The 27,638-nt window shown below is 43.1% G+C and overlaps 1 protein-coding gene across 1 annotated transcript in view; it reads left to right on the top strand.

Annotated features, from left to right (window-relative positions):
- The window catches only part of PPP2R5A (protein phosphatase 2 regulatory subunit B', alpha), an 87,370-nt gene that overhangs the window by 19,961 nt on the left and 39,771 nt on the right, over positions 1–27,638 (top strand). Inside the window, exon 2 of the mRNA XM_015427599.1 lies at positions 18,986–19,182. Within this exon, the coding sequence (XP_015283085.1) occupies positions 18,986–19,182 (197 nt within the window). The remainder of the gene's footprint in view (positions 1–18,985; positions 19,183–27,638) is intronic.

Raw genomic sequence — 27,638 nt, 5'->3', positions numbered from 1 at the left:
TACGCTACGGCCTCCCCTTAACCAAGTTTCAAGATGGGGATTTCAAACAAAAAACAGCCTGAGGATTTCTCCTCTTTGCAGGGAAATTTTGGAGGGAGGGGGGACAAGGGGCTTGGTTTCTGGCGCAAAGTGAAACTCAGCTTGGAGACAAAGCCGTCAACAAATCATGATGCAACTGCAAGAGAGGAAGCGAAGAAACCCGATACCAGCGGCGAACTGGAGGGAAAGGACGCCGGGCGAGCGTTTGCAAGAGGGAAGAACCACAGAAAGCGAGGCAATTCCATTTCAAAAGTAAAAGCGTTCCCCCATCCCTCCAACTGCTTTTAAGCCCTTCAAGTGCACTGCAGAGATACGGAAACAATCCTGAAAAGAGGTCTACTTTGAAGTAAGTCCCGTTTTGCTGAAGGGGGCTTACTGCCAGGAAAGAATGTTAAGGATTGCAACTTAAGTTTCCCAAAGCAGCCAGAAAGAGCATGAGCCCTCGTCAGCCTCATCTGCTCTCGTGGTCCTTCCCGGGTGGCGCATTTGGCGCAGGAAGCAGCGCCTGCCCTTGTGCGGCGGGTTTTTGCAGCCCCCCCAAATCCAAACCAGGCCCAGATAAGAGACCTGGCGGGGGGCGCGCAATGAAGCGCAGGCCAACCTCAGAGAAGGCAATGGGGGCGCTCCTACTTTCCCCACCTCCCTTGGCTCTCAGGCACTCACACCTCTGCCCCGTTGCCAGTCGCCAGAGAAAATGAACATTCGCCCGCTGCCTCGGCAGGCTCCGGGCCAAACCATCCCCCGGAGAAGGGGGGGGGGCGCACGCCAGAGACATGTTTTTTGGGGGGGATTTTCAAAGCCGTTCACTCTCTTGCCGCCTGCTTCCCTGTCTCCCCATCCCGTCCCCAACAAATCCCGCTCGCTCGCAAGGGGATTAGCCCCGATTGGGGGTTTAAGCGCCCCAGGTGGCCACGCGGCTCCGAGGGGTTTGTTGTGTTTTCCGCTTGGCCTCCGGCCTCCTCCTTAGCAAAAAAAGCCGCCTGCTGCAGGCAGGCGGGCTGGCAGGAAGCAGCGGTGGAGAATGGAGCCCTCTCTCGGTTGGCCCTGCTGCTGGGACCCAGCTGGGAGGTTTCCAGGCCCCACCGGGAGGTTGGCATCTGAGGGGGGGCGCCATGAGGCAGCCTGGCCTAGGGCGCAGAAACCCCTCGAGCCGGCCCTGTTGGCCAACATCAGCTGAGAGAGGAAATAAAACAGCTGATCTGGAGGGCAAAGAAGTATTTCGCAATTTGGTCTTGGTTTGAAAACTAAAGTCTGGATCAGTAGCCACGGGGTTTGGCTTCTGAGGGAAGAGACATTTGGGAGTCAGTGTTTTCTGACAGGCATTAGAAAAGTACTTCTACAGAGAGAAGAGATTGGATTTATAACCCGCCCTTCACTCAGAATCTCAGAGCAGCTTACAAACTCCTTTCCCTTCCCCTCCCCACAACAGACACCCTGTGAGGTAGGCGGGGCTGAGAGAACTCTGACAGAAACTGCTATTTCAAGGACAGCTCTGACAAAACTATGGCTTGCCCAAGAGCATCCAGTAGCTGCAGGTGGAGGAGTGGGGAATCAAACCCGGTTCTCCCAGATTAGAGTCCGCGCACTTAACCACTACACCAAACTGGCTCCAAAATATATTTTAATATATTTAAGACAACCCCCGTTGTCTTAAATATATTAAAATTACTCTGAGGGAGAGCTACAGAATAGCCTTATACAGACAAAGGATACTGGAGAAGGATTTGGCAAAAGGTCTGGGTAGTTAGAGTGAACTCCCGTACAAGCCAAATAGTAAAAGGAGTTATTGCTTCTTAGGGACAAGGAGAATAACTTCCTTCCAGTGAAGGGGGTTGGGAAGAGAACCCTGGTCTGTGATAAAGGGGAGAAGCTTAGACACCTCAGGAGATAGTGAAAAGCTGTAATACCTAAAGAAAAACCTAGAACTCCAGAGGAAGAAATCTAGAAACTTTAAGCAAACACTGTCCTCAGGAAGAAACATTAATAAGAACTGTGTTAGTGCTGAAATATACTAAACAAAGTGCCTCTCAAAGAAAGAACTAGAAAACACTGAAACAAAACTACAAATACAGTCTCTTGAAATTTCTAAGAATTCAACTCTTTGTATATATTAGAAAGCTTTTACCTCAGCAATCTCAAAACCACGACTATTCCTAATATACATATATTCCCTGCCTGTTTAATAAAACCTTTATTCTGTTTTTGAAAGTTAGTTTGCCTCAAGTGCCGTTTCACAAGGGTTTGTAAAACAGGACAGCTCCTCAAGTTCCTGTACTGGGTCTAAATCCTAAACCAATATCTAAACAAAGAGTGGGACAGCTTCAAGTTTATATCAATAGAGAAGATATACACACTACTGTAGGGTGACTCGTACACTGGCGGGAACTGAAGATGTGGTGGGGGGAAACTGCCAGACAGTTGGGGTCCTCTTGCACCCTCAATTTCACATGTGAAAGGAATGGCAACCCCCCAGTTCTGATTTATTCCCCCCCCCCCGCATATTCCATGCTCCAGTCACATCCAGATTACATTATTACTGTAACATGTTCTCTGCCTTTAAAGACTTTTCTGCTGAAGTGTCTGTTAGTATAAAACGCTATGGCCAGATCAAAGATTAGGAATCATGTTGCCTCCATACTAAAAAAAATCTACACTGGCTGGCTGTTTCCAAGGCATAATTCAAAGTACTGGTTCTTACCATTTTAGTTCTCCAAATAGTTTAGGACCAAGGTACTTGGAGGGCTGCCTCTTCCCATACAGCCCTGCTTATCAGTTAAAGATCTCCATCCCAGACTCTCTTCTCTGTGCCTGTGTCTGTGGAATGAGGCAAGGGGCAAACAGGGCTTGTTCAGTAGTAACACCCTTGTTCTCTCCCAGAAGCTGGCTTGACATCTACTGTTTTGACATTTAGAACCCTAATTAAGATATTTATTTGCCCAGGCCTTTAGCCAAGTTACTAAATTTTTCTGAGTGTTTTTTTAGTTCTTTCGGTCATGGTTTATAATTTATACTACCTTGTTTGTGGTTTTTATGGATCCTTTGCTGTTAATGGTTTGTTTATTTGCCAGTTAGTCCTACTAATTTTACAGTCTTTGGTCCAGGTTGCTCTTTCTGTGTGAGGCTGCTGTTTAATTATAATTGTTCTGTAGTTTTGAGTTACTTATGAGCTAGTTTAGATTGCTTTGTTCTAGAGAAATAGCATTGAAATGTGCCAGCAAACAAATAAAATGATGGGTATGATGTGGTAGTGGAAAGTGCCATCAAGTCGCAGCCAATTTATGACAGTTCTGTAGGGTTTTCAAGGCAAGAGATGAACTGAGGTGGTTTGCCATTAGGTTCCTCTTAATCATGTTTCTGTCAAGTTCCTTGAACCGCCAAGATGTGGCTCGTCATGAAATAGATGATGTTCTGGATAGGCACTAGGCTAAGTTGGAGAACTTAAGATGCATCTTGAGCATGTCCGAGAGTTTATTATACTGATAGTAGCAGACCTGGCACTGAAATCATCAAGAGTCATCAAATGTTAGGAAACAAGAAATTATAAAATGAGCTCCTCTTGTAGTTGCAGAACTATGATTAGAATGAGCTTTAAATCTATCGGTGAAGAGTTTGGTTTTTAACTTGTCAGTTATATATATATACTAATTAAAATTCAGGTTGTCAGGGTAACATGATGCTATATAATCTTGTGGATTATTTCTTGTGCAACTGCAACTATTAGTAATATATTTAATTTTAAAGTCTTAATTACAATTTTATAACTTGCATACATCTGAAGAATACAGAGAAATACTGCTGAAAGTACTTAAGAAAAGTCTCAACTATGATAATAGATGAGTAATTATTCCAGCCTATATGTGACTATTGGGTATGAGCTGTGGTGTCACCAATAAGCAGATGAAACCCAGCTCTACCTTTCTTTTCCAGCTAATTCTGGGGAATATATTGATGTTCTGAACTAGAGATGTAAAATTTCCTGACATTTTGAAGCTCGGGAAAAACCCCGGGTTTTTTCCAGTTTTTTTCGGGAGAAAACTGAAATTTTCGGAAAAAATGCTACATTAGCATTTCTTTTGTCTTTTCTAGATTGAAAGTCATTCTGTTACTTTAGGAACATAAAATATGACTATGGACATTTTTACTTGGCATGAAATTATCACAACTAGCATATTAAAAATATAGTGTATCCAAACAATTATTACAAACAGAATACCCACCCACATGCAAAAACAAAACTGAAACCTTTTTATTTTCACAATAGCACCTGCTAAAGGAAGAAATGCCTCTTGTTCTTGCATTGGAGAGTTCAGTTTGTAACCTAGGACTTGCTTGTCCTCAGTGCACAGAAATTAGATCAATCTGATATTTATATATATATATAAAAGAAATGATTTGGAAAATATTTGAACACCTTGTCTTGAAATATTTTATTCATCATGTTAAAATAAAATGTTCCAGTTCAGTTTGTTTGGAGAGTTCAGTTTGTAACCTAGGACTTGCTTGTCCTCAGTGCACAGAAATTAGATCAATCTGATATATATATGATTTGGAAAATATTTGAACACCTTGTCTTGAAATATTTTATTCATCATGTTAAAATAAAATGTTCCATAATCATTTTTCTTTCTTTTCTTTTTTCAATTTTTCCAATTTTTTGGAAAAAAACAAAAAAGGCTTCAGGAAAAATAGGGGAAAAACCCGGGTTTTTCCCGAATTTTTCCATTTTTTTTCTGGGCCTTCAACTGGTGCTTGGAGTCAGTAATGGGCCGGATGAAGGCGAACAAGTGGAAGCTTAATTCTGACAGGACAGACATTCTCTGGGTTGGTAGAAAGGCAGATCAAGGGCTTGAGGTCTCTCCTGTCTTGGATGGAATTATACTCCCCTTGAAAAACCAGGTTCACAGCTTGGGGGTGCTGCTCGACACAGCAGTCACCTTAGAAAACCAGGTGGCTGCTTTTTGCCTAGCTTTGGCTGCTGCATCAGCTGTACCCGTTCCTGATTCAGTCAGAACTAGCCACAATGATCCATGCCTTGGTTACATCTAGACGGGACTACTGCAAAGACGGGTTACTTTTAAACAGTGTTTGGAAGCTGCAGCTAGTGCAGAATGCTGTGGCTAGACTGCTGGTTGGGGCTACCTACTGGGAGTGTGTGACTTCGATACTACTGCAATTGCACTGGCTACCAATCCACTCCCAAGCTCAGTTCAAGGTGTTGGTTTTGTCTTTTCAAGTCCTACATGAATTTAGACTGGGGTATCTGAAGGACCATCTTCTCCCATATGTTGTGTCACCCAAGGCATTAAGATCACAGGGAAAGGGGCCTCCTGACTGTCCCACCAATCAAAGAAGCTTGTCTGGTGGGCACACGAGAGAGCAACTTTTCAGTGGAACAACCTCCCAGGGAGGTGCTCCTGGCAACCTCACTTTCGATCTTCAGGAGGCAGGTGATTTAGGACTTCATTTAACTAATTTGGTTTTTATTTATTGGCAGTCCTAATTGAGTATAAATTGTAGTTTTTTATGTTTTTTTAATAATCAATTGTTTTATTTACATTGTAAGCTGCCTTGAGTTCTGCAAGATAGAAAGGCGGCTAATAAATGTTTTAAATAAATACTGACAATAAACTCTTCTGAAATGAGCAGAATTTCAGAAATGCACAAGATGTGGGTTGCTAATGCAGAACTCTATGGAAAGAATGACGTGATCTCCTAAAGTTCTTTAGCAGTGAACCCGTAATAAGCTAAGAAGAATCCATAATGTAACTATTTTGGTTAAATCCGTGGACAAGTACATGTATATTAAAAACATCTCTAATGCTTTTACGTCCTTATTTTATTCAGACCTAAATACTTTTGGTATCTTTGTGTTACTCTAATCACACATATGAAAAACCCTTTGATACACTTTCTTGTGTCTTCAGTTACTGGTACTGCAGTCCTGTAGCATTTGCTAGTCCCTGCTTTTAGTACTCACTTTGTGTGCTCAGAAGTTGGACCTACTAATGTAGTACTGAACAGGGAACATTTTGCTCCAATGTAAGCTACAACATTGTTTCTAAATATACACAGTTCAAAATGGGCTTTGTGTTAGGCTGCTCCGGGGCTGACTTCAGCCATGTTGAAGTAATCTTACTTTAAAAATAACCTACTTCCACTCCAGGGTTCTCCTGTTCTTTTAATATACCAACTTCTTGCATACTTGTCCTTGTTGGGAATCTCTACTTATACCCAGAATTTATTATGGTACTATAAAAAATGTCCTTGTTTCACTCCCTCACCCCATATTGGGCATTTTGCTGGAGAAGACCCTGATGCTGGGAAAGATTGAAGGTCAAAGAAGACGGGGACAGCAAAGGATGAGATGGTTAGACAATGTCATAGATGCAACGAACATGAAATTGAGCAAACTTCAGAGGATGTCAGAAGACAAGAAGGCCTGGCGTGACCTGGTCCATGGGGTCGCGAAGAGTCGTACTTGACTGTGCGACTGAACAACAACTACTCTGTAGTCTAGTGTTATAGATTGTAAGGGAAGGGCAATGTGTACTATGAGCGGGAATTGGGAATTGGAACCAGAACACTACAGTGAGGGGTACTGGATAAAGATCATGACATGCTGCATGGGAACAAAGTGCAACTCTGAAGTCAAAAACCTGTTCACCTTCCTTCATCCTTCACTGTCTTCCTTTTATGCATTGTAGGTATTAAAGCATTAAACCTTGGAAGGAGCTTGGAATAAGGGTAACTGAGTAGACCTTGTGATAAAGATCTGTAAAATTATTGGGGAAGTACAGAGGGGATGAAACCATCTCTTACAATGCTACTTCTAAAGGACATTTAGTAAAATTGATTGATAATATATTCAGGATGGAAAGGAAGTGTTTCATACACTGCATAATTGACCTAAGGAGTTCATTGCAGCCAAGTATTGCATACCAACTGGCGTAAGTATCTCTAAAAATTATTGAATCCTGGTCCTTATCGAAGATGTGTCTATGAAGAGGTGTTAAGCTTTATTAACTAAAGATGGAGAGAAGACAGACATCTGATTTCAGTTCTCCAAATGTTCTGTTTTTGTTAAAAGCCTAAGTTAGACAGGCATTTTGTCTGACCTAGTGTGATAGGTTCTTTTCACTGAATGTACACCACTGAAACTACGGTACCTTAATGAGAGCACAAGATTCTGATCTAATCAGAACTATGCAGCATGACACGTGTAACTCTACAAAACAGAATGACCATTGGACACTTACCGTGAAGGGTCCTTCTCCTCTGAGGAAAGGACGACATCTTGCTGGGTGATTCCCACCATCCAATCAGGGAGGCAGGATTTTTTTTTTTAAACTTCCTGTCTCTTGCCTGTTGGGAGTCGCCCTCTTCAGTTCTGGTAACTCCAAAAGCAGTAAGATTTAAAGTCAATTCAAGGAAAGAGAACAGACAGACAAGAACAGAGTGACAACCTAGATAAGGGAAAAAACAGGCAAACAGTACTTGTGAGACAAGAAGTGTACCTGCTGAATAACTAGTTTGATGATGACTTTGGGAGGGATAAAATGTCCTCCTTTCCTCAGAGGAGAAGAACCCTTCACGGTAAGTGTCCAATGGTCATTCTCCCGCTAAGGCGGAGGACATCTTGCTGGGACCTCCCGGAGCAGTGTCCTCATTTACTGGGTGGGTCATAGTCCTCTGGATCTAGAATATATTGTAAATCACTTCCAAAGGCTCTGTCAGCTAAGTCATAGACGTTCACAGGTGGATATTGACAACCATGTGTTCACCTTGCCTATCTCTTTGACTGTGGCATGTTTGGTTAGGGCAGTGTTGGTTGTGGCACTTCGAACTGAGTGTGCAGTGATCCCAGATGGTATTTCAAATATTGAGCTTTGTAAGCTTCAATAATGTAGGTCTTAAGGGTACTGCCGTGCCGATGTCCAAATCGACATCTTCCTTCCTTCAGCAGAGAGATAAAGATGAATAAGGAATCAATTTTAAGCATATGTCTTACTTCTAAGGCCTGCTGCAGTTTGTCCTTCGGATGGATAGGATTCGGGTAAAATGAAGAAGACTAAAATCTTCTGGGACCTGTGAAAAGTCAAATTTGCCTTTGGTGTAAAGGCAGTCTAGACATAAAGGTCACCTCCCTTAATCTCCAAGCAGCTAAACACAGCCATCCTGAATGTGGAAGCCATACTGGACCTTGTGGAAGCATGTCCAGTGATACTGGGAACGTTAGCGGTGCTCGGTTTGCCCTATCCTGAGGGTCAGAGAATCATGGTCACTGAGGACAATATGGTTCTAGTACTGTGAGTGCTGCCTTCTAGTCCTTGATTTTCCTGACCAATTTTGAAGGAACTGGGATGGGGGGGGGTGATAGGCAATCATAGGTCACTTGGCCACTGGGATGTTAAGCCTCGATCGCTTCGGCCAATGGAAGAAGAAGAAACATGGTGGAGCACCCAAGTCACTTGAAGCTTTTTTGGTGATGTCAGGTTTTTCTCCACCCACGTTATGATCTTGATAGTTTCCTTGTGGTAGATGAAGAGCTAAACCTTCATTGTAAGTTGTTGGTCAGATTAGTACATGTTGACCAAGTATCTGTAGGCTGATGGTAAAGGAGGGCCAGATAAATTGTCTGAAGTTCCATGGGGCTTGCCTCGCTCCCAGACCACCAACCCTATACTGGTGAGCCTTCTAGCATTGTCCACAATCAGGCAGACCGGAGATTGAGAAAGATCTGCTTCACCTCCAAGATGCAATGTTTCCTTACCTGAAAGGGATTGAGCATTCTTGCCCTCCCAGTGAGATTTGTCTTTACTGTAAGGGAGCCCTGATGGAAAGGGTCCCCCCTTGGTCATAACTTGTAGTTGGAAATGTCTTAGAAGCTGCTGTAGTGGTCTAGTGTATAAGCAAGTTGTGACCATCCTGACGCCTAGGTGTTGTACTTTCTTAGTAGGTGCTAGAGAACTTAACTAAAGATTGACCAGGAATCTGTAGTTCTGCAGACAGTATATAGTTCTGTTTCTTGGTGCTACAGGGTTTGATCTGATCAACAAGATCTACTGAAGTCAGATACTCTTCTGACTGAAAGGACTCAGTGATGGATCTGGAGACTCCATTCTGAAATATCTTAATGTGAAATGTCTTAGTGTACTCTTGGGGTATTTTAAGACTAAACTGCCCTTCAATTTCCGTTCCTTCTTGTCACCATGAAGGGGAAAATCTTGTCCCCCTTTTAAGGGAGGAACAGGTTGTATGGCTCAAATGTCAAGAAATGGTGTATAGTAGCAAGAGTTCTACAAACTTTTTCTGACCCTTGCGTGTGTGTGTGTGGGGAGGGAGGCATGTGGTGTTCCAGTGAAGTTTGAGGAACTCCATGGAGTATCCTCTGGTAACGTATTTGTAAGGACTAATTGCCTGCCTGAGAGTCGGACTACATGTCCCAGAGTATAGAAAATATGCCCCCCCCACCAGAAGGGTTTGAAGTTATGCTTTGAATGGCTTATGGCTACAGGTTGTTTTATCTTTTCCGCTAATAATTATTTGTTGAATGAACCTTTTCTGAAGGGTTGTCTGGAAGAACCCCGGTTTATCCTTCTGCAATCCTTGTGAAATCTCAGAAGGACACAGTGGACACTAAAGAAGTAACTCCCAGAACTCCTCTTGTCAGAGTGCTCTAGTGTGTCAGGTTTCAATATAAGTCTTGTCGAGAACGTCCCCAAATGGTCTGACGTTTTAACAAGTATAGGTCATATCTATGGACTTAACATGTAGTTACATAAGCAAAGGTGGTTTGCTATTGCCTGCCTTTGCATAGTAATCCTGGACTTCCTTGATGGTCTCCCATTCAAGAAATAACCAGTCCTGACCCTGTTCAGCTTCGGAGACCCAACAAGATCGGGTTAGCTTGGGCCATTCAGATTAGGCATCAGTTGCCAAGCTCTGAGCCATAATCTTCTTCTGGCAGCAGTCTCAGATGCCATAGTTCTGGAAAGATGGTAAGGGACCAAAGGTTGTGTTCACCATAGTGAGCTGTAAGAACCCTAATGGCTCCCTCTATCATGCAATGGCTGAAATAAGTTGGACAACAGCCACTCTTGAGACTATTGGGACTAGAGCAGAAGCCTGAACAGTCATAGTGGAGCCTTCATAAGCTTCCTTCAGAGTGAGACACCCCTCTTGTAAAAACTATGCTGGAAAGTGCCCTCACTATCCTGTAACAAAAGCGTACAAACGGGCCTGGAGAAAAATTGCTTCCTGACCACAAAGTAGTGATCAGCATTTCCCTGGACATGTAAGAAAGGGCCACAAGAACTAAGCACTGAGACAACCCTTCCTTTTTTTTAAATTCTATTTTATTATTTTCCACATAACATGTTTACAACAGAAATATCATACAATTTTGGAATGGAATACAAACTATTCCTTCCAATTATACTCTATGGCACTGCCAGTATCTGAGACAACCCTTCCTGCCCTCACTCTCTTGATCTGCCTAAGTTCACAGAATTAGCATTGCTGTCAGAATTAGCATTGCTGTTTAAAAACCTCCAAAGGAGGAGAGCCCACCACCTTCCAAGAAAGCCTTTTCTACTGAGGAACCACTCCGTAGGGAAGTTCTTCCTAAAGTTTAGCCAAAACTTTTTTGATTTAATTTCAACCCACTAGTTCTGGTCCAACCTTCTGGATCAACAGCAAACAACTCCAGATCATCCTCTATATGACAGCTCTTCAAGTACGTGAAGATGGTTATCATATCACCTCTCAGTCATCTCCTCTCCAGGCTAAACATACCCAGCTTCTTCAACCCTTCCTCTTAGGACTTGGTCTTCAAACCCCTCACCATATTCAATGCCCTCCTCTGGACGCATTCCAGCTTGTCTATATCTTTCTTAAATTGTGGTGCCCAAAACTGAACACAGTACTCTAGGTGAGGTCTAACCAGAGCAGAGTAAAGTGATACCATCACTTCACGTGATCTGGGCACTATACTTCTGTTGATACAGCTCAAAATAGCATTTACCCTTTTAGCTACTGCATCACTACTGCCAAATCTCCCCCATCCTATAATTATGCATTTGATTTTTCCTAATGCATGTAGAACTTTACCTAATATAGAACTTTACATTTATCTGCATTAAAATTCATTTTATTTCTTTTAGCCCAGTTTTCCAGCCTGTCAAGATCATCCTGTATCCTGACTCTGTCTTCTACCATATTTGCTATCCCTCCCAATTTAGTATCATCTGCAAATTTAATAAGCATTCCCTCTATTCCTTCATCCAAATCATTGATTGAAAATGTTGAACAAAACAGGTCCCAGGACAGATCCTTGAGGCATTTCACTTGTCACTCATCTCCAAGAGGATGAGGAACTATTGCCAAGCACTCTTTGGGTGCGATCTGTCAACCAGTTACAGATCCACCTAACAGTAATAGGATCTAAACCAACTTGTCAACAAGAATATTATGTGGGGCCTTATCAAAAGCCTTACTGAAATCAAGATAAACTATGTCTACAGCATTCTCCTGATCCAGCAAGGTAGTAACTTTCTCAAAAAAAGATATAAGGTTTGTCTGACATGACTTGCTCTTAAGAAACCCATGCTGGTTCTTAATAATCACAGCTGTCCTTTCGAAGTGCTCAAGGACTGACTGATGATTTGTTCTAAAACTTTCCCAGGTATAGATGTCAAGCTGACGGGTCGGTAGTTACCCAGATCCTCCTTTTTCCCTTCTTGAAGATGGGGACAGCATTTGCCCACCTCCAATCTTCTGGCACCTCACCTGTTCTCCAAGAGTTCTCAAAAACAATGGGCAGAGGCTCAGAAGTTACATACGTAGGTTCTTTTAATGCCCTTGGATGCAGTTCATCTGGTCCCGAGGACTTAGTTTCATTTAAAGAAACTAGGCCAACCCTTCCCTCATCCTGTGCTCTGTTTTTGCCATGTTGAGCACCATTTCCCTCACAAGAGAAGACTAAGGAAAAGTAGGAATTGAGCAGTTATTCCCTCTCTTCACCTGTTACGATTTCAATTTCATGTCCCCGCAATAGGCCTACCATGTCCTTGCTCTTTTTCTTACTTTGAACATAAGAACCGAACCCTTTTTTGTTGCTTTTAGCATCTCTCACTGGCCTAAGCTCATACTGAGCTTTAGCTTTCCTAACTTTCTCTCTTCAAGCACTGGTTACTTGTTTATACTCATCCTTGGTCATCCATACAGGAAGGAGAGTGGTCTGTCAAAAAGGAGATCTTCCTTTTAAAAAAAATTATATTTATTGGGTTTTCATACATAATCGTTTGTTCACTTATATTTATACATCTTAGAGTCAGTTATCTATTTTCTAACCATTTGTACATTTCCGACCATCGTTTTACAAAACTGTCTTCACTTTTCCCTTGTAAAAAAAAAAAAGGAGATCTTCCTGCAGATAGTGAATTGATTCGAACAACAATGGCTCCATGGCAAAGAAGCCTCAGCTGCTTCTTCATGAGGCTCTACTACACCAGGGCAGAAGCAATGGATGCACTCATAGCTCCCTGGCCCAAGACTCCACTATTCGCCTCTGCCCCTCTCCCAATTCTGCCCAGGGTCCTCCAGAAGATCAAAGATCAATAAGCGGACATTATACTAGTAGCCCTATTCTGGCCATGCTGGCCCTGGTTCTCAACCCTACAGTAGAACCCCCCTAGAAATTACCTGTGTCCCTAGACATGCTACAATGGGGTCCACTTTGCATCCCAACCCCATCTGGATGCACTTGACTGCCTGGAGGTTAGAACATAAGAGAAGCCAATGTTGGATCAGGCCAGTGGTCCATCTAGTCCAACACTCTGTCATACACAAGAGCAGGGGCTAGAGACAGGAGCTCACTCTGTCACATGGCACTAGGTCTTGAACTGCCAAGCTACCAACCTTCCAATTGCAACTCAGCGTCTTAACCTCTGAGCTTAGTCTAAACTGCTGATGAAGTTGCCAAATGGAGAGGGTGACTCCCACAAGGCTGAAGACAGGAAGCTGAGAATTAGTTCCTGCCTTCCTTGATTGGATGGTGGGAATCATCTAATCAAGATGCCCTCCTTCCCTCAGAGGAGAAGGACCCTTCATGGTAGGTATCCAATTATCCACTTTGTACACTGATAAAAAGTCTTAGCTAAGAACTCTAAACACTTTTTCTCCACCCCAACTCTGCAAGACTTAGTCTTGTTAAATTCTGGTATGATTTTCTTGTAGGATGTTGCATAGCAACTAGCACAAGTAACCTAAAAAAACCTGGCATTTAATTTTTGGACACATAATTTAAGCAGAGCATCTTCCTTTAAATGGTTAGCACAGAATACTGTTTTCTTTTAAGATATTAGTGGTCATAGCAAGAGGAGACAAGAGAGACAAGGTGTAAGTAAAGCAGACTTGCTTCCACAGTTGGGTATTTGGTCTGGGTTACCTGCTGGGGTTTTTTCTCCCGCTTCCATCCTGCACTGTGGTGTTCTTGTGCACCATTTGACTTTTCCCTGGCCTTCCTGTGATCCTTCCCAAGCTTGTTTTACTGAGGTTGTTTAGGAAAGTGATCACTGCAAAAAATGTCTGAGCCCTTCCCTCCTCTACTCCTGTTGCTGTCGTTTTCTGCATGCTAAGTAGATGCTCTGCTACTGACCCACAGACACACACACCCCCGTGCCATCAGAGGGATTTTTCATAAAATGGGTGGTTGACAAATTGCTACCACATTATAATAACTTGTCTTCCTGGACCTCTGAATTCCCAGATTTAAAAAAGAAAAATAATTTAGTCCCTTTTGTTGAAGAGGTATAAGGGTAAAGGGTTATGTCTGCAATGAAAAGGGCTAGAAACTTGGACTAGAAACTTTTATGTGAAATTAAAGCAAGGAATTAAGAGGAAATAACAATCGTAACAGTTGTATCAGTTGCTTAAAAAACTGATAGTGGGGAGAAGGAAAGACCACCATAAGAGACTGGGGCGTGGAAAAAAACCAGGGAGGCTCACCATGTGGAAACCCCGTTGTCACTGCACTGAATTGACAGGTGCAGCAGCAATGAGAAAACCAAAGTATCCTCACTGTGTGGAAGGAAGTTTTATTATTTATTTTATTTATTTATTCAGTTTGTATCCCGCCCTCCCCACCATGTTGGCTGGTTACTGATACAGGAGCTCACTCTTTGGTGGAGCATATCAAGTTTGCTTCTCCTCTCCCAATTTTGGCTGATCCTATGCACTGTAGTTCAGTTGTTTTTTTAAGTTCCTAGTCAATAGTTTGATTTTTTAAAGTGGAATAAAAAACAGGTTACTCCGTTTAAAGCAGTATTCCTTAAACTATCTGGAAAACCCTGGGGTATTCAAATCAGTGCCTCAGGAGATAAGAACATAAGAATTAATTTATTTATTTATTTATTTATTTATTGTATTTATACCCTGCCTTGCCTGACAAGCAGGCTCAAGGTGGCTAACAGATTAAATAACATAAGAAGTTAAAACAATTAATAAATACAATATCAGTTAAAACAAGTAAACAACAACAATTACAGTACCAACTATGGCGGTAATCCAATCAATCCCTAGCTAGGGGTAGTAACCAGCGGGGACTCTAGCCAGGAGATGGTCTAAGTTTGGCCAGAAGATGTTCCAGGGCACACCACTCAGCAGCGGCCCCTAATCAAACGCCTGGCGGAAGAGCTCCGTTTTACAGGCCCTGTGGAACTGTGTGAGGTCCCGCAGGGCCATGATGTTCTCTGGGAGCCCATTCCACCAGTGTGGGGCCGCCACCGAGAAAGCCCTGGTTCTGGTAGAAGAAGAAGGAGAGATTGGATTTATACCCCGCCCTTCACTACCCAAAGGTGTCTCAGAGTGGCTTACAAACTCCTTTCCCTTCCCCTCCCCACAACAGACACCCTGTGAGGTGGATGGGGCTGAGAGAGTTCTTGACAGAAACTGCTCTTTTTCAAGGATAGCTCTTATCAGAACTACGGCTTGCCCAAGGTCATCCAGCCAGGTACAAGTGGGGGAGTGGGGAATCAAACCTGGTTCTCCCAGATTAGAGTCTGTGCACTTAACCACTGCACCAAACTGGTAGTATTTAGTCTGACTTCTTTCGGACCAGGGAGGTCAACTGGTGTTGCGACCCTGACCTCAGTGCTCTCTGGGGTTCGTATGGGGAGAGGCGGTCCCTCAGGTGCTCAAGAAGACCGCTCAAGAAGAGCCCTGATGGATCAGACCATTGGTCCATCTAGTCTAGCATCTTGTCTCACAAAGTGGCCAACCAGTTTCTCTGGAAGTCCAATAACGGGACATAGAGGCCAAGGCCTTCCCCTGATGTTGCCTCCTAGCACTGGCATTCAGAGGTTTATTGCCTCTGAACATGGAAGTTCCCATTAGTCACCAGGTTCCTTTTGATATCTTGACTAGTAGCCACTGAGACCTCTCCTCTATGAACCTGTCTAATCCCCTCTTAAAGCTGTGTATGCCTGTGGCCATCACTACATCCTCTGGCAGTGAATGAGTGTAATGATTGGGCAGGCTTGTAAGGGGGTAGGTGGTCCTTCAGGTATGTTAGTCCCAAGCTGTGTAGGGCTTTAAAGGTCAGCACCAGCACCTTAAATTGTGTGCCTGGAAACTGACTCAGAGCCAGTGTAGGTAGGCCAAGACGGGAGTGATATGACCCCTACAACCCACTCCAGTCAACATTCTGGCTGCTGCATTCTGGAATGGGGGCAGGCACTCTCTTCCCTGGCCCGTAGTTACGGTGGGGCTATTAGGGGCTCTGCCCGCTTCCTTAAAGGGCCCTCCCGCTTCTTAACATAGTTATGATCTTTGTGCTACATTTCAACTGCCATGGACACAAATGGTAGAAAACAGTGTATATTGAATAAACTGTAGTTATTAAAAGATATTTGGGGAAATAAAAGTGTCTTGTTCTAAAATGGAAGAAAGTTGGAAAAAACACCTATTTCCCTTTTTTCGCCCCTTTGGTTTTATATCTCTTCCTCTGTGTGCTATACTGTTGGTTGTGTTGTCTGCATTTATTGTACCATTAACTACACTAATAGTGTCTACTGCAGAATCTTTGGTATGAGCTTGCATGTCTTGTGTCAAGTGTTTTCTCTTGTTCCAAATATAATCTGACCAATACAGACTTGACAGTTCAGTTTTATCCCATAAAGTGCTACCAGCTTCCAAATCCTGCTGCTGTTCTGGAATGATCCTTTCACCTCTCCTTCATACATTTCAAACAAATTTCTGGTGTAGTTGGACGGGGCCAGGGGTCCTTATATGCGTTCGACTTGTATCCCGCTCGAACCCTGAGGGGTCTCTGAGCGGCTTACACAATTTCATTTATCCCTATCTATGGCCACATCGTCAGGGGTGGGGACTGCCCTACCAGCACCCAATGGTGGGACTCGCTGTTCTTCGGCTTGGCTTCAGCTCGGCCTGGCTCTTCTTCTTCCGGTGGCCTTCGGAGTCTGCAGTTTTTTCCGGCGGGCCCATCTGGCGCATGGTTCGCATCAGCCCGGCTCTGGCTATGTCCTTTAGGCTCCGCCGCGCCTGCGCTGCTACGTTCCTGCGCCTTCTGGCTCTGCCTCCGCCGTCATCCGATCCACCGCTGATGTTGCGCCTCCTTGCCATCACTGCTCGCCACTTCACTCTGCCACCGCCGATGCCCCCACCGAGCCTCACAACGGAGGGGGGGTGCCCCCTGCTACCTAGGGCAGGTACCCATTTATCTACTCGCTTGCTGTTATTTTTGCTTTCGAACTGCTGGGTGGGCAGGAGCTGGGACTAGGGCCGGGAGCTCACTCCGGCCACGGTGGGACTCGAACAGCCATCATGGCTGTTCTTTTTTGTTATTACGGCAGGCATTTACTGCCTGCGCCACCGCTCCCTAGAGGAAAGTACAATGCTAATTCCACATTTCTCTTGAAGAAGAGAGCTCCCTAAACACATGGAGAGTTTACACTGACTTTCTGTTCTCCCTGTCTAAGAACCTAGGCCAGTCCTTAGTAATGTTATAAAGAGTCAGATCAGTGTTCACTTTTGTTCAGAACTGTCTGCTTGGTCAGAGCTAATATTCAAGGTCTTTTCTAGCACATGTTTCCTGAGATCTTTCAAAGGAGGGGTATTAAACCTGGGATCTTTTGCATGCAAAAGATATGCTCTTCTTCTGAGTGTATATGAAATTGTATGTCTATATGTTCTGCCATTGACCTGTCTGACAGTCATCACATCAAAAGAACCCCAGTATGACTGAGTTCATTTGGTGTAGTGAAACAGATATTTTGTACAGTGATGTTAAAGGGAGAATAGAAGTATAAAGGCTATATATATAGTTGCTGTAGATTTTCCGGGTTGTGTGGCCATGGTCTTGGCATTGTAGAACCTGACATTTCGCCAGTAGCTGTGACTGGCATCCTCAGAGGTATAACATAGAAAGATGGAGTACACTCTGTGTCAAGGTGAGAAGAAAAATGGTAGGCAGGTAATTTATATCTACTCCAGAAGGTGGGGTAGGGCTGAGTCATTATCTTGTAGGAGTTCCCCAGGCTATGAACATGCTAATGGAGGAGCTTTCCTGATGAGGAGGAGAAGAAGAAGAGATTGGATTTATCCCCCGCCCTTCACTACCCAAAGGTGTCTCAGAGCGGCTTACAAACTCCTTTTCCTTCCCCTCCCCACAACAGGCACCCTGTGAGGTAGGTGGGGCTGAGAGAGCTCTTGACAGAAACTGCTCTTTTTCAAGGATAGCTCTTATCAGAACTACGGCTTGCCCAAGGACATCCAGCCAGGTGCAAGTGGAGGAGTGGGGAATCAAACCTGGTTCTTCCAGATTAGAGTCCACGCACTTAACCACTACACCAAACTGGCTCTTTTGTATATGGATTGTTTCCTGAGGAGGTTTAAGAAGGACTCCAGTATTAGAATATATGGTGGCACAAAGTTTTCTCCCTTCAAACCAAATATATCAAAAATGGTTTTATCTATAAGTAATACTTGATTAACCAGTTTATAATATACTGCAGCTCATTACAGCTCATGACTACTCGTTATAGGTCAGTTAAGCATAGAAGAAGTTGCTCTTTTCTATAGTTTCCTGTTTAACTTGTTTTTCAATGTCTGTCGTATACTGTTTTTACACTGTATTTACACTACATTTTAATCTGTAATGCCTGAACAATATGCAATAAAAATGATTTTTAAAAAAAGAAATAAATGTCACTTTGTCGGGCTGGGCAATGTGTGGCATAAAAAGTAATGCCAAGTTCCAGGGCTCTTTTTGTAGCAGGAACTCCTTTGCATATTAGGCCACACCCCCTAATGTAGCCAATCCTCCGAGAGCTTACAGAGCTCTTCTTACAGGGGCTACTGTAAACTCTTGGAGGATTGGCTACATTAGGGGTGTGTCGCTTAATATGCAAAGGAGTTCCTGCTACAAAAAGAGCCCTGCGAAGTACTGGAAATACAAACTGTATAAAGGACAGTGGCTGGTAATCTCCAAATTGGTGTATCCTCACTGCAAAGCCTCATGGTCTGGGAGGGGGGTGCAAAGGAAAACCCATGTGGGCGGACTGGAGAGCGAGCAGTGTAGCCCTGGGCAGATGCTCCCGTGCTGCTTGACTGCTGCAGACGAGGTTGTTCCACTGAAGCCACAATCAGAGTGGCTCTACACACTCCCCCCCCAAACAGCCTCCTGTTCCCTCCCTTGTACTAGTTGCTTGAGGGGCCGCATAAGAGCCCTAGATGGGCTGGTCCCGTTCCCCGGGCCTTGTGTTTGACACCCCTGTGATAGAGCATCAGATCTGATATTTCCCACTTTGTATTATATTTCATTTCCATTATTGGAGCTTGTGGCAAACATGTTGACTTCTGTATATTACCGTGCAGAATTGGAATCCTAGTGATAAAATGGTGTCATCATTGCCCCCCCCCCTTACAGATGCCACCTCAAATGAACAGCAAGACCTCTTTTGTCAGAAGCTGCAGCAGTGTTGTGTATTGTTTGATTTCATGGACTCTGTCTCGGACTTGAGGAGCAAAGAAATTAAAAGAGCAACACTGAATGAACTGGTGGAATATGTTTCAACAAATCGTGGTGTGATTATTGAATCAGCATATTGTGACATAGTGAAAATGGTAAGTAACTAATTGAAGTGATGTGTTCCTTCTTATACCTTTAAAATGAAACTTAATATTGCTTGCTTAACTGAGTCTGTGTTCCAGATTACCTTTCTGTGTTAGAACAATACCTTGGCTGGCACTCTCAACTTAGCTGTCATTAAATTGCAAGAGAACAAAATGGTTATACTCTCGGGCACAGAAACCCAGTAGCTTGTTCACCACTTGCTTTTTTAAATTGAGTGTGATGACTATAGGAAGCAGAGAAGAGCACAGTTTTCTTCCCTTTTCCACTGCTGAGTGAAGGAATGGCGTTACAACTGAAATATCCCCGCTGTAGAAACCTGCTGCAGGGAGGACAGTGTGCAAGTAGGGCTGCCCTAAAGGTCATTTCCCTCCATGTTGGTGAAGAGAAAAGGAGCACGCTGCTGCACTGCTTAACTTGCAGTTGCTGTGGCATAGATGAGTGTGCCCAGCGGGTTGCTTTGCTTCATTTGTTTGCAGTCCTCAGCTCTTTATCTTTCTAGGACTTAAGCCTGTCTCTGGCTTTATAGTATTTCTGTGGGAAGAAGTACATACCTTAGGAAGGATTGTCTCCAACCTCCCTCCCCCAGTTCCTTGTTTGCTTTGCCCTCTAGGCGTTGCATTGGATCCAGGTGTAAAATAGGCAGTGCAAAACAAGGATGAGAGAGCATACAACCATTTTGCCTTATTTTTTATTGTGCCTTTCCTCCGAAGCAATAGGGAAGAGAGAACAAAGTGGAAATGAGGAGGAAGAAGGGAAGCATTGGGATGGAGGAGAAAAAGAGCAAGACGGCTGGAAGTGTCAGTAGAAAGAGGACACTGGGAGGATAAAACTACAGATAAGAAAGATATGGAACCAGGGAATGAGGAATTAAGGGAACAGAATAACTGAGAGTGAGAAATCTGTGGCAAGCTGGTACAGAATTCTGCTGTAGGGAAGTCTGTGTGCAAGCTGTGATTTTCTGAGTGATATGTCTACTGTTAGTTACTTTCACAGCGCTTCAGTTTCAGCTTCTATGGCTTGTAAAAAACTTTGCACATATGTTCATACTTGCAAGTATTTTGGAAATTTTGTGGTAAAAGATTAGGCTCAGGTCTCAGTAGAATGTCCTAGTGTTGCCACATGGTGGTCATTTATTGCATGGAGGAATATTCATGTGTTGGATAAGTAGGGCCCATTCTGCATCTAGCATTCGCGCTGTTGTTTTACCAAACCCACACTGGAACAGAAAAATATGCAGCTCAAAACCACAACGACCATCAAACAGCCATAAATCTATGCAGACAGTACCATAAAACCGAGAGATCAAAGGAAGTGAAACCTGCATGGAGTGTGGAGGCTACCATAAAATCCAACAATCAAAGAAAGTGAAAGTGGCTTGCAATGTAGAGGGGAATTTCTGTTCAGACAAGAGTTTGGTAAAACAGCGGAGCAAATGCTAGATGCAGAATGGGCCTAGATCTTAATGCTGTTGGCATATCTGTTCTTGAGCACAAGTTGTCCTGTAATTCCTGTGGGTGTGGCTACTAAGAATTGAGTTCTTCAGGAAAGATTGGCAAACTTTAAGTTACATTAAACACTAAGACACTTTGTCTCCTGGTATCAGTTACGTTTCAAATGCTCTGTTTCATTTTTCTTTATTGCCCAAATATTTGCAGAGTTCTAAATGAAACTGAGTTATATTCAAATGGCCAAAACTCAGCTTATGTCTATGTTCATCTTAAATACCCATTTCTAGCTGAGTCATGGTGGACTAATGTTGGACTAAGGAACCTGGGGACAAAATGACATTATGCTGTGAACTTCATTAAGTGACCACAGTCACCATGTGTCAGCCCAGCCTACCTCACAATGTTGTTCTGAAAATAAAATTGGGACATGTGTATGGGGGAAACCATGTGCACTTATAAGAAAGGCAGTGTAAAAATGGATAGACCAGCTGCTGAGCCTCATAGCTTACCTCCCAAAAGGTTTGTTGATCTAGAATACAGCGGTTCTTGCTTGATTTCTTCCTGGCCATTGTCTACATTTTTGTGGAGGAAACTGAAGCATATTGTTAAAGGACTAAACCCTAGTTCAGTAGGCAGTATGTGCTGCTAATGGACAACTGCTGAAGTTTGTAAATGGTGTCTTTAATGGCTGTGAGGTTGCATCCATAGTTCAGAGAAATTTTCAGTAGTTTTTTTGACTTTAGTAGCTGTGACCTGGATATGCGCAGAAGTCAGACATGGCTACAGTCCTGGAAAACAGATGCGCAAGTATTACAGCTGATGACAGCTACAAGATATCACAAGGGTAAAGTGTTCAGACAATTAAAATGTTCTTCATGGGGGCAGGGAAGATCTGAACAGTGATAGGTGATATTAGCTAAGAGACCTGGGAAAAATCTTTGATCACCAAGTAACACAATAATTCAAATCATAAAACTACAGATGTCTTGCTTCCAAACACTATTTCACATTTCAGTACTTATGAAAATTAGCAGAATAGATACGGCAGAAACATTTCCAGGATATTCTGCAGCTCATATTGCCTTTTCACAATACCTCAGAAAGACATGTAAATTGAACCGCTGAATTAGGAAGAGAACTTTTAATTGCTTCCAAAGAAAACCTGATTTGGTGGCATTTCAACAACAATAATAAATGCTTCCCTTGCATATAGATATTTGGAATTCAGTTGATTGACTATTCTAGAAACAATTGGCAACCAAATCAGCTTGCCTAGTTGCATTTTCATCTGCTCTCTGACTTCATTATTACACTAGTTTTATTTCTAGGTTAAATAAATTGTATAGGTTTCTGGATTAGTTGACGTCCCTGATTTCCAATGTACACAAGGTTAAATATAGTGTGGTTCACAGTAAAAGTTCTGTCATCTGTTAAAATGCTAGCAAAATGAGCCCTTTAACAGGTTAGAAAATCAAGACCCAAATACTTCATTATGTTGCTGTTTTAACAATAAATTAAGGACTTCTAATTTTAAAATTTACACTACCATTAGCATACAGCAGGATTACTTGCTAGTACTTGGACTTCAAAACTGTGTAGAAAGCGATACTTAATTGGAAATACGGATGTGACATACAACCATCAAAGATGCTAGGGGGAAGTTACAAAGATCTTTTGGGTTCAAGCCATACCATCTGCTGTGCAGTTATGGAATCATTCAAAAATAAAAAGATATAGCCACATGTAGCTGTATTTTTTTAATTCTAGTGTGTTTTCAGCTCCGACTGAAGTTTTATTTTCTTTCTGCTTCAGTCTAATAAAGATTTCGAAATGGGGTTGGTACACTTTCAACCAAAGAATCATGCTGAATTGGTCCAAACCCTTTTTCTGATTTTGTCTACAATTGTGATATTGGGGTGTTATGCTCCAAGTATTTATCTGTTTGTAATCAGAAGTGCCAAAGAATCTTTGTTTCATCATTCTCCATGATGTCTAGTTGGTCCTCCCATGAATTTCTGGCTTGATAGTAAGCCATACTTCTTGGAAAGATTCCAGTGCAACAGAGCTGCAACTCTGTCATGATGTTTTTTCTAGTCAGTCTGAGCAGTTTTACTGCAGGCACTGACCATGTGGAGGACTGTTTCATCCTTTGCCTTGCAAATTCAACATTTGCTACCATCACCGATTTTCTGAATCTTTGCTTTCATACTACTCGTTTTGAGTGCCTGCTCTTGTGCAGCTAGAATGAGTTTTTCAAGTGCCCATTTTGGACCCACTTCCAAGTATTTTCACTATCAACTTTGTTCTCAATGTCTTTCAAGTATTGCCCATGCAAGTGCTTTTCCTTCCAGTTGTCAGTGAGTTTTGATTTTATTAGTAGTAGTAGTGTACTGTTGCCCTCAGATGAGTAGCTGTTGACTGAGGCAAGCTCTTTAAGAAACATGCTTGTTGCATGTATGCAGTACAGTGGGAGATCATTAGGGTATTTTTTTCTCCCCGAATAACTGAGTTCTTCCCTTGGCTTACCCCCCCCCTTCAAACACAAGTACAATCTTCAATTTTGACTGAATGTTTTTGTTTTAGTTTAAAATACAGCCCTCTGATAGGTTTCAAGGTTTAATGGGTCTCAGCCAGCAATTCAAAAGCGGTTTGCAAAGTTATGATGTTGTGTTTTACTAAGTCTCAGTCTTTTTGCCTTAAGGCCTTTTATAAATGTTGTGAAGGGTAATGGTAAGATATGATAGTAAGAATTAGTAACACTAAAAAGGGGGAGTTTGGAGAGGGACTTTTGACTTCTCAAACATACATAGGAGATATTCTTTATCCTATCTGTTTTAGTTATTAGAACACACGGTTGAGCCTTTTGCCTTAAAAATCACCTTAATTTAATTGAGGAACACTTTGGGCAGGAATAATACCCACAAGACAATAGACTGAATATATAGCATCTCAAGGTTCCCCTAAGATACACACCTCTAAGTAACTAGTAACAGGCAATGCGGCAACACAGAAGTTGTTTATGGGGGGCGGGATTAAATTTATATTTGTCAGGTCTTCCATCATACTACATATTTCACTGTTTAAACTAGGGTTGGCACACCAGTAAAATAACTGCTTGTTACTAATTGCTGTCAAGTATTCTGTGAAGCCAAGCTTCCCCCTGTTTCATTATAGTATCATTTGTGAGCAAGGACAGGAGAGAAGGCTATTTGCTTCCGCATCCTGCAGCAGTCACGGACAGCCTAACATCCCTCCCACACACGAGCAAATTACCTTTATCTGTGTGTGTCCCCCCCCTCCCCCTCTTTAGCTTTCCCTTCTTCTTTTCCCCCTGGCAGTTTCTCCCTGGGAAATGCCTGGCCTAGTTGTACAGTGGGAAACTTGAAAGGATTTGTGGAAAGCACTTTACTTTTCCCTGTATCCCTTCCCCACTGTTCCCTATTTCCCTCCTGGTAGCCCCTATATCCTCGCCTTTCCTTGCTTCCTTTTCTCCTTCCCACCCACTAACCAACCTACGTTTTATCTGCCCCTCCAGTTCCCACTGTATCGATTATTTATTTGCTTCATTTATATCTTGCTTTTCTCCACAATGGGAGTCCAAAGGAGCTTCCATCATTCTCCTCTTATCTATTTATTTTTCGCATTTCTTCTCCATTTTATCCTTACAACAACCCTGTGAGGTAGGTTAGGCTGGCAGTGTATGACTGGCCCATGGTCATCTGGTGAGCTTTCAAGGAAGAGTGCGGATTCAAACCTGGGTCTCTGAGATCCTGGTCTGAAACTGTAACTACTACACTGCACTGGCTATTATGAGGTGGTTGCTGTTGAACAGTAGTGAACTGCTGGGCCTGGATGAATCATGAAAGTTGGGTGGTAGCAGGTCACCTGCTGGTTACTGGTGGGCCTGGTCCCAATGCATCCACCTTTGAAGGCCAAAACAATCAAGAAAGGGCCCTGCCCTTCCTCCTACTTTTTACTGACAGAAGCCAAAGCCTACTGTTGTGGCTGCTTACCAACCCCCACAGTGGCCACTGAATGGGTATTTCTTAAAGCTAAAGGTACTGTTTCTAATATTTGGGTTTTTTAAAGAAAATCCATGGCCCCTGCCACACGGCAGGGGAAAAGCCCTTTAAAGCGCGGCTTTTAAAAGCCGCGCCAACGTTGATACGGCTCGGCGGGATCCCCCGGATCCCCCGGCCGAGCCGCCTTTTCTCCCCGGCGCGATCAAACGCCGGAGAGAAAAGACGGCTCTAACCGGGAGCCGGCCGATCTGCGCATGTCGGAGCATGCGCAGTTCGGCTCCGGCCCGGGGTTGAGCCGGCGCAAGGGAGCGCCGGCGATCAGACGCCCGGGAAGAAGCGCCGCGTCCACTCGAACCACCGAGGTAGGTGGTTCATTTTGCGGCGGTTCTTCCCGGGTTTGGGCCAGTTTGGAGGCGGAAGCAGAACGCTTCCCAGATGTGGTGGTGTGATCGCGCTGCTTTGATCCGCCTCCAAACTGGCCCGTTCCCGGGCCAAATCGCCTCGTGTGAACGGGGCCCATATATATTATTTTAGATTTCAGATTTTTCTGCAAATCTATGGCTTTTTGTATTTATAGAAAGATCTGTCTTGTCTGTCCTTAGCTCCAGTCTCTGGATTTAAGTATTTAAATATTTGGCCATGTTGAAAATGATAGTCTAACTTAGGTCAGACAAAACAATATGGAATAACAATCCATCAACAACAGTTAGTTTTTGTTTTGTTTTTGTAAATGGTGTGATGCTGGTTTAGAATAGGTAGTTCTTCAAAATTATATTTGTCACTAATAGGACAGCTGTTGCTTAAAAGTACTGGGTTAGCAACAAGTAAATATATGTGGAATCAATATTATATAAAGGCCTGTAAGAATAATTAAAAATAATAATAATTTGAGTTAGTACCAAACTTGTACTAGTGAGATGTGAATTACCCATGTCCTAGGGGTATGGGCAATGCAAATAATTCTTGCTCTCCTGTAATACCCACTGATAAAAGAAAAGGACAAGAATGTTCTCTTCTAGGGACAGTTGTTCTTCCAAAACTATAGTTCCACTGTAGTTCTTTTCCCTAAATATGGTTTTTCAAACAACTTCAGAATGGAGTAAAAGGAAGCCCGGGAATGTTTTAACACTGAAATGAATGGGTGAGAATATTGTGCAGATCATATACTTTGACTCCTTGATTGTAAATGCATCTACTTGTTTGAACCATATTTGTCCTGTTCTTTGCCTTGTGCAGGGCTGCCAAGAGCCCCCAAACAAAGTTTCCATCTGAGCTCCCCCCCCCCTCATATGACCCTGATCCAAACCAAAGATCATAACAAATCATTTGGCTTGCTGTTAGAATGTATCTACAATAATAAAAGAATTAGCCAGTCTGTCCACGTTTGTTTATTTACTTTATTTATGTTCTGTCTTTCTCCACAAAAGGGACCTTAAGCAGCTTACATCATTCTCCTCTTCTCCATTTTATCTTCATAACAACCCTGTGAAGTAGGTTAAACTAAGTATGTGACTGGCCCAAGTTCACCCAGCAAGCTTCCATGACAGAGTGGGGATTTGAACCTGGTTTCCCAGATCCTAGTCCAACACTTTAACCAGTACACCACACTGGCAGGCATAACTTGTCAAAGAATAAAGCTAGGAGACACAAAATTGGCCACCAGCTGCAGGATGATTGTGGGAGTTCCAGGGCCAAAATGGAAAGGCATAGGAAAATCTTGACCACGTTGAGACAAACCACCACAACACCATGATATTTGCGACTGAAGCTAAGGGCTTCTATGGCAGGCATAACTCAGAAAATAATGTAACATGTTTGAAAACTGGCCACCAGCCCCAGAACGACAATGAAAGTTACAGTGCCAAAAAATGAAGGTAACCGAAACACCCTGAACCAGGCTATTTTCATCACGGACAACATGTAATGAGAACTTCTAAGCAACCTGTCTTGTGTCTCTAATACTCAGATCCCCCAACTCACCATGGAAGGTTGCTGGGTGACACACTCAGCCAGACCTACCTCACAAGGATGCTGTGAGGATAAAATGGAGGAAAGGAGAACAATGTAGCTTTGGGTGCCCATTGGAGAGAAAGATTGGGTATGGTATTTATTGTAAATCTAATCTTAATGATACTAAAAAGATTTAAAAGATTGTCATATAGCAAAGTAGATTTGCAAAGGGCTGTTAGATCTTCCAGCAGCATAGTAATGATTAACAACCCAGTACTTTCTAAAGAGAGCTGCGGTGGCTCAAGTGGTTAAGACGCTGAACTGCAGGCTGTGGAAGGTCAGTAGTTCAGCAGTTCAAGACCCGGGTGCCGCATGACGGAGTGAGCTCCCATCTCTAGTTCCAGCTCCTGCCAACCTAGCCGTTCGAAAGCAAGAAATTGCAAGTAGATAAATAGGTACCACTTCGGTGGGAAGGTAACAGCGTTCCGTGCGCCTTGGTGTCTAGTCATGCTGGCCACATGACCACGGAAACGTCTTCGGACAGCGCTGGCTCTTTGGCTTTGAAACGGAGATGAGCACCGCAACCCTAGAGTCGAATGCGACTGGCTTTCGAGCAAGGGAACCTTTACCTTTACTTACTTTCTAAAGAAGGGAGCAGTGACTCATGAATGCTCATATCCTGCCACAGATTTTGCTAGTCTTTAAAATGCTACTGGACTCTTGCTTTTTTCTGCTAACCCAGTACTTGTAACCTCTGTTCCACATATATAACCACTGATACAGATTTATGTTCCATTACTGTGCATGTAAAGGGTGGGGTGGGGGCATCCTTTTGCGACTTTGTTAGATCACGGGCAAATATTAACTCCCCTCTTCTGTTCATAATATTAACAAAGGTTTGCTACTATACTACTCTTAAGTACATTCTGTCACCAAGCAGGACAGGGATGAGAAAGTCTTGAGACCAAGAAGTGAAAGTAAAGGGGAGGACATGGAAAAAATAGGTGGAGGGAGACAGAAATGAAT

Source organism: Gekko japonicus, unplaced genomic scaffold, assembly GCF_001447785.1.
Source record: "Gekko japonicus isolate JY-2015 unplaced genomic scaffold, Gekko_japonicus_V1.1 scaffold45, whole genome shotgun sequence".
NCBI lineage: Eukaryota > Metazoa > Chordata > Lepidosauria > Squamata > Gekkonidae > Gekko > Gekko japonicus.
Note: the sequence above shows the minus strand (reverse complement) of the source record. Positions and strands in the feature narration are given on the sequence as shown.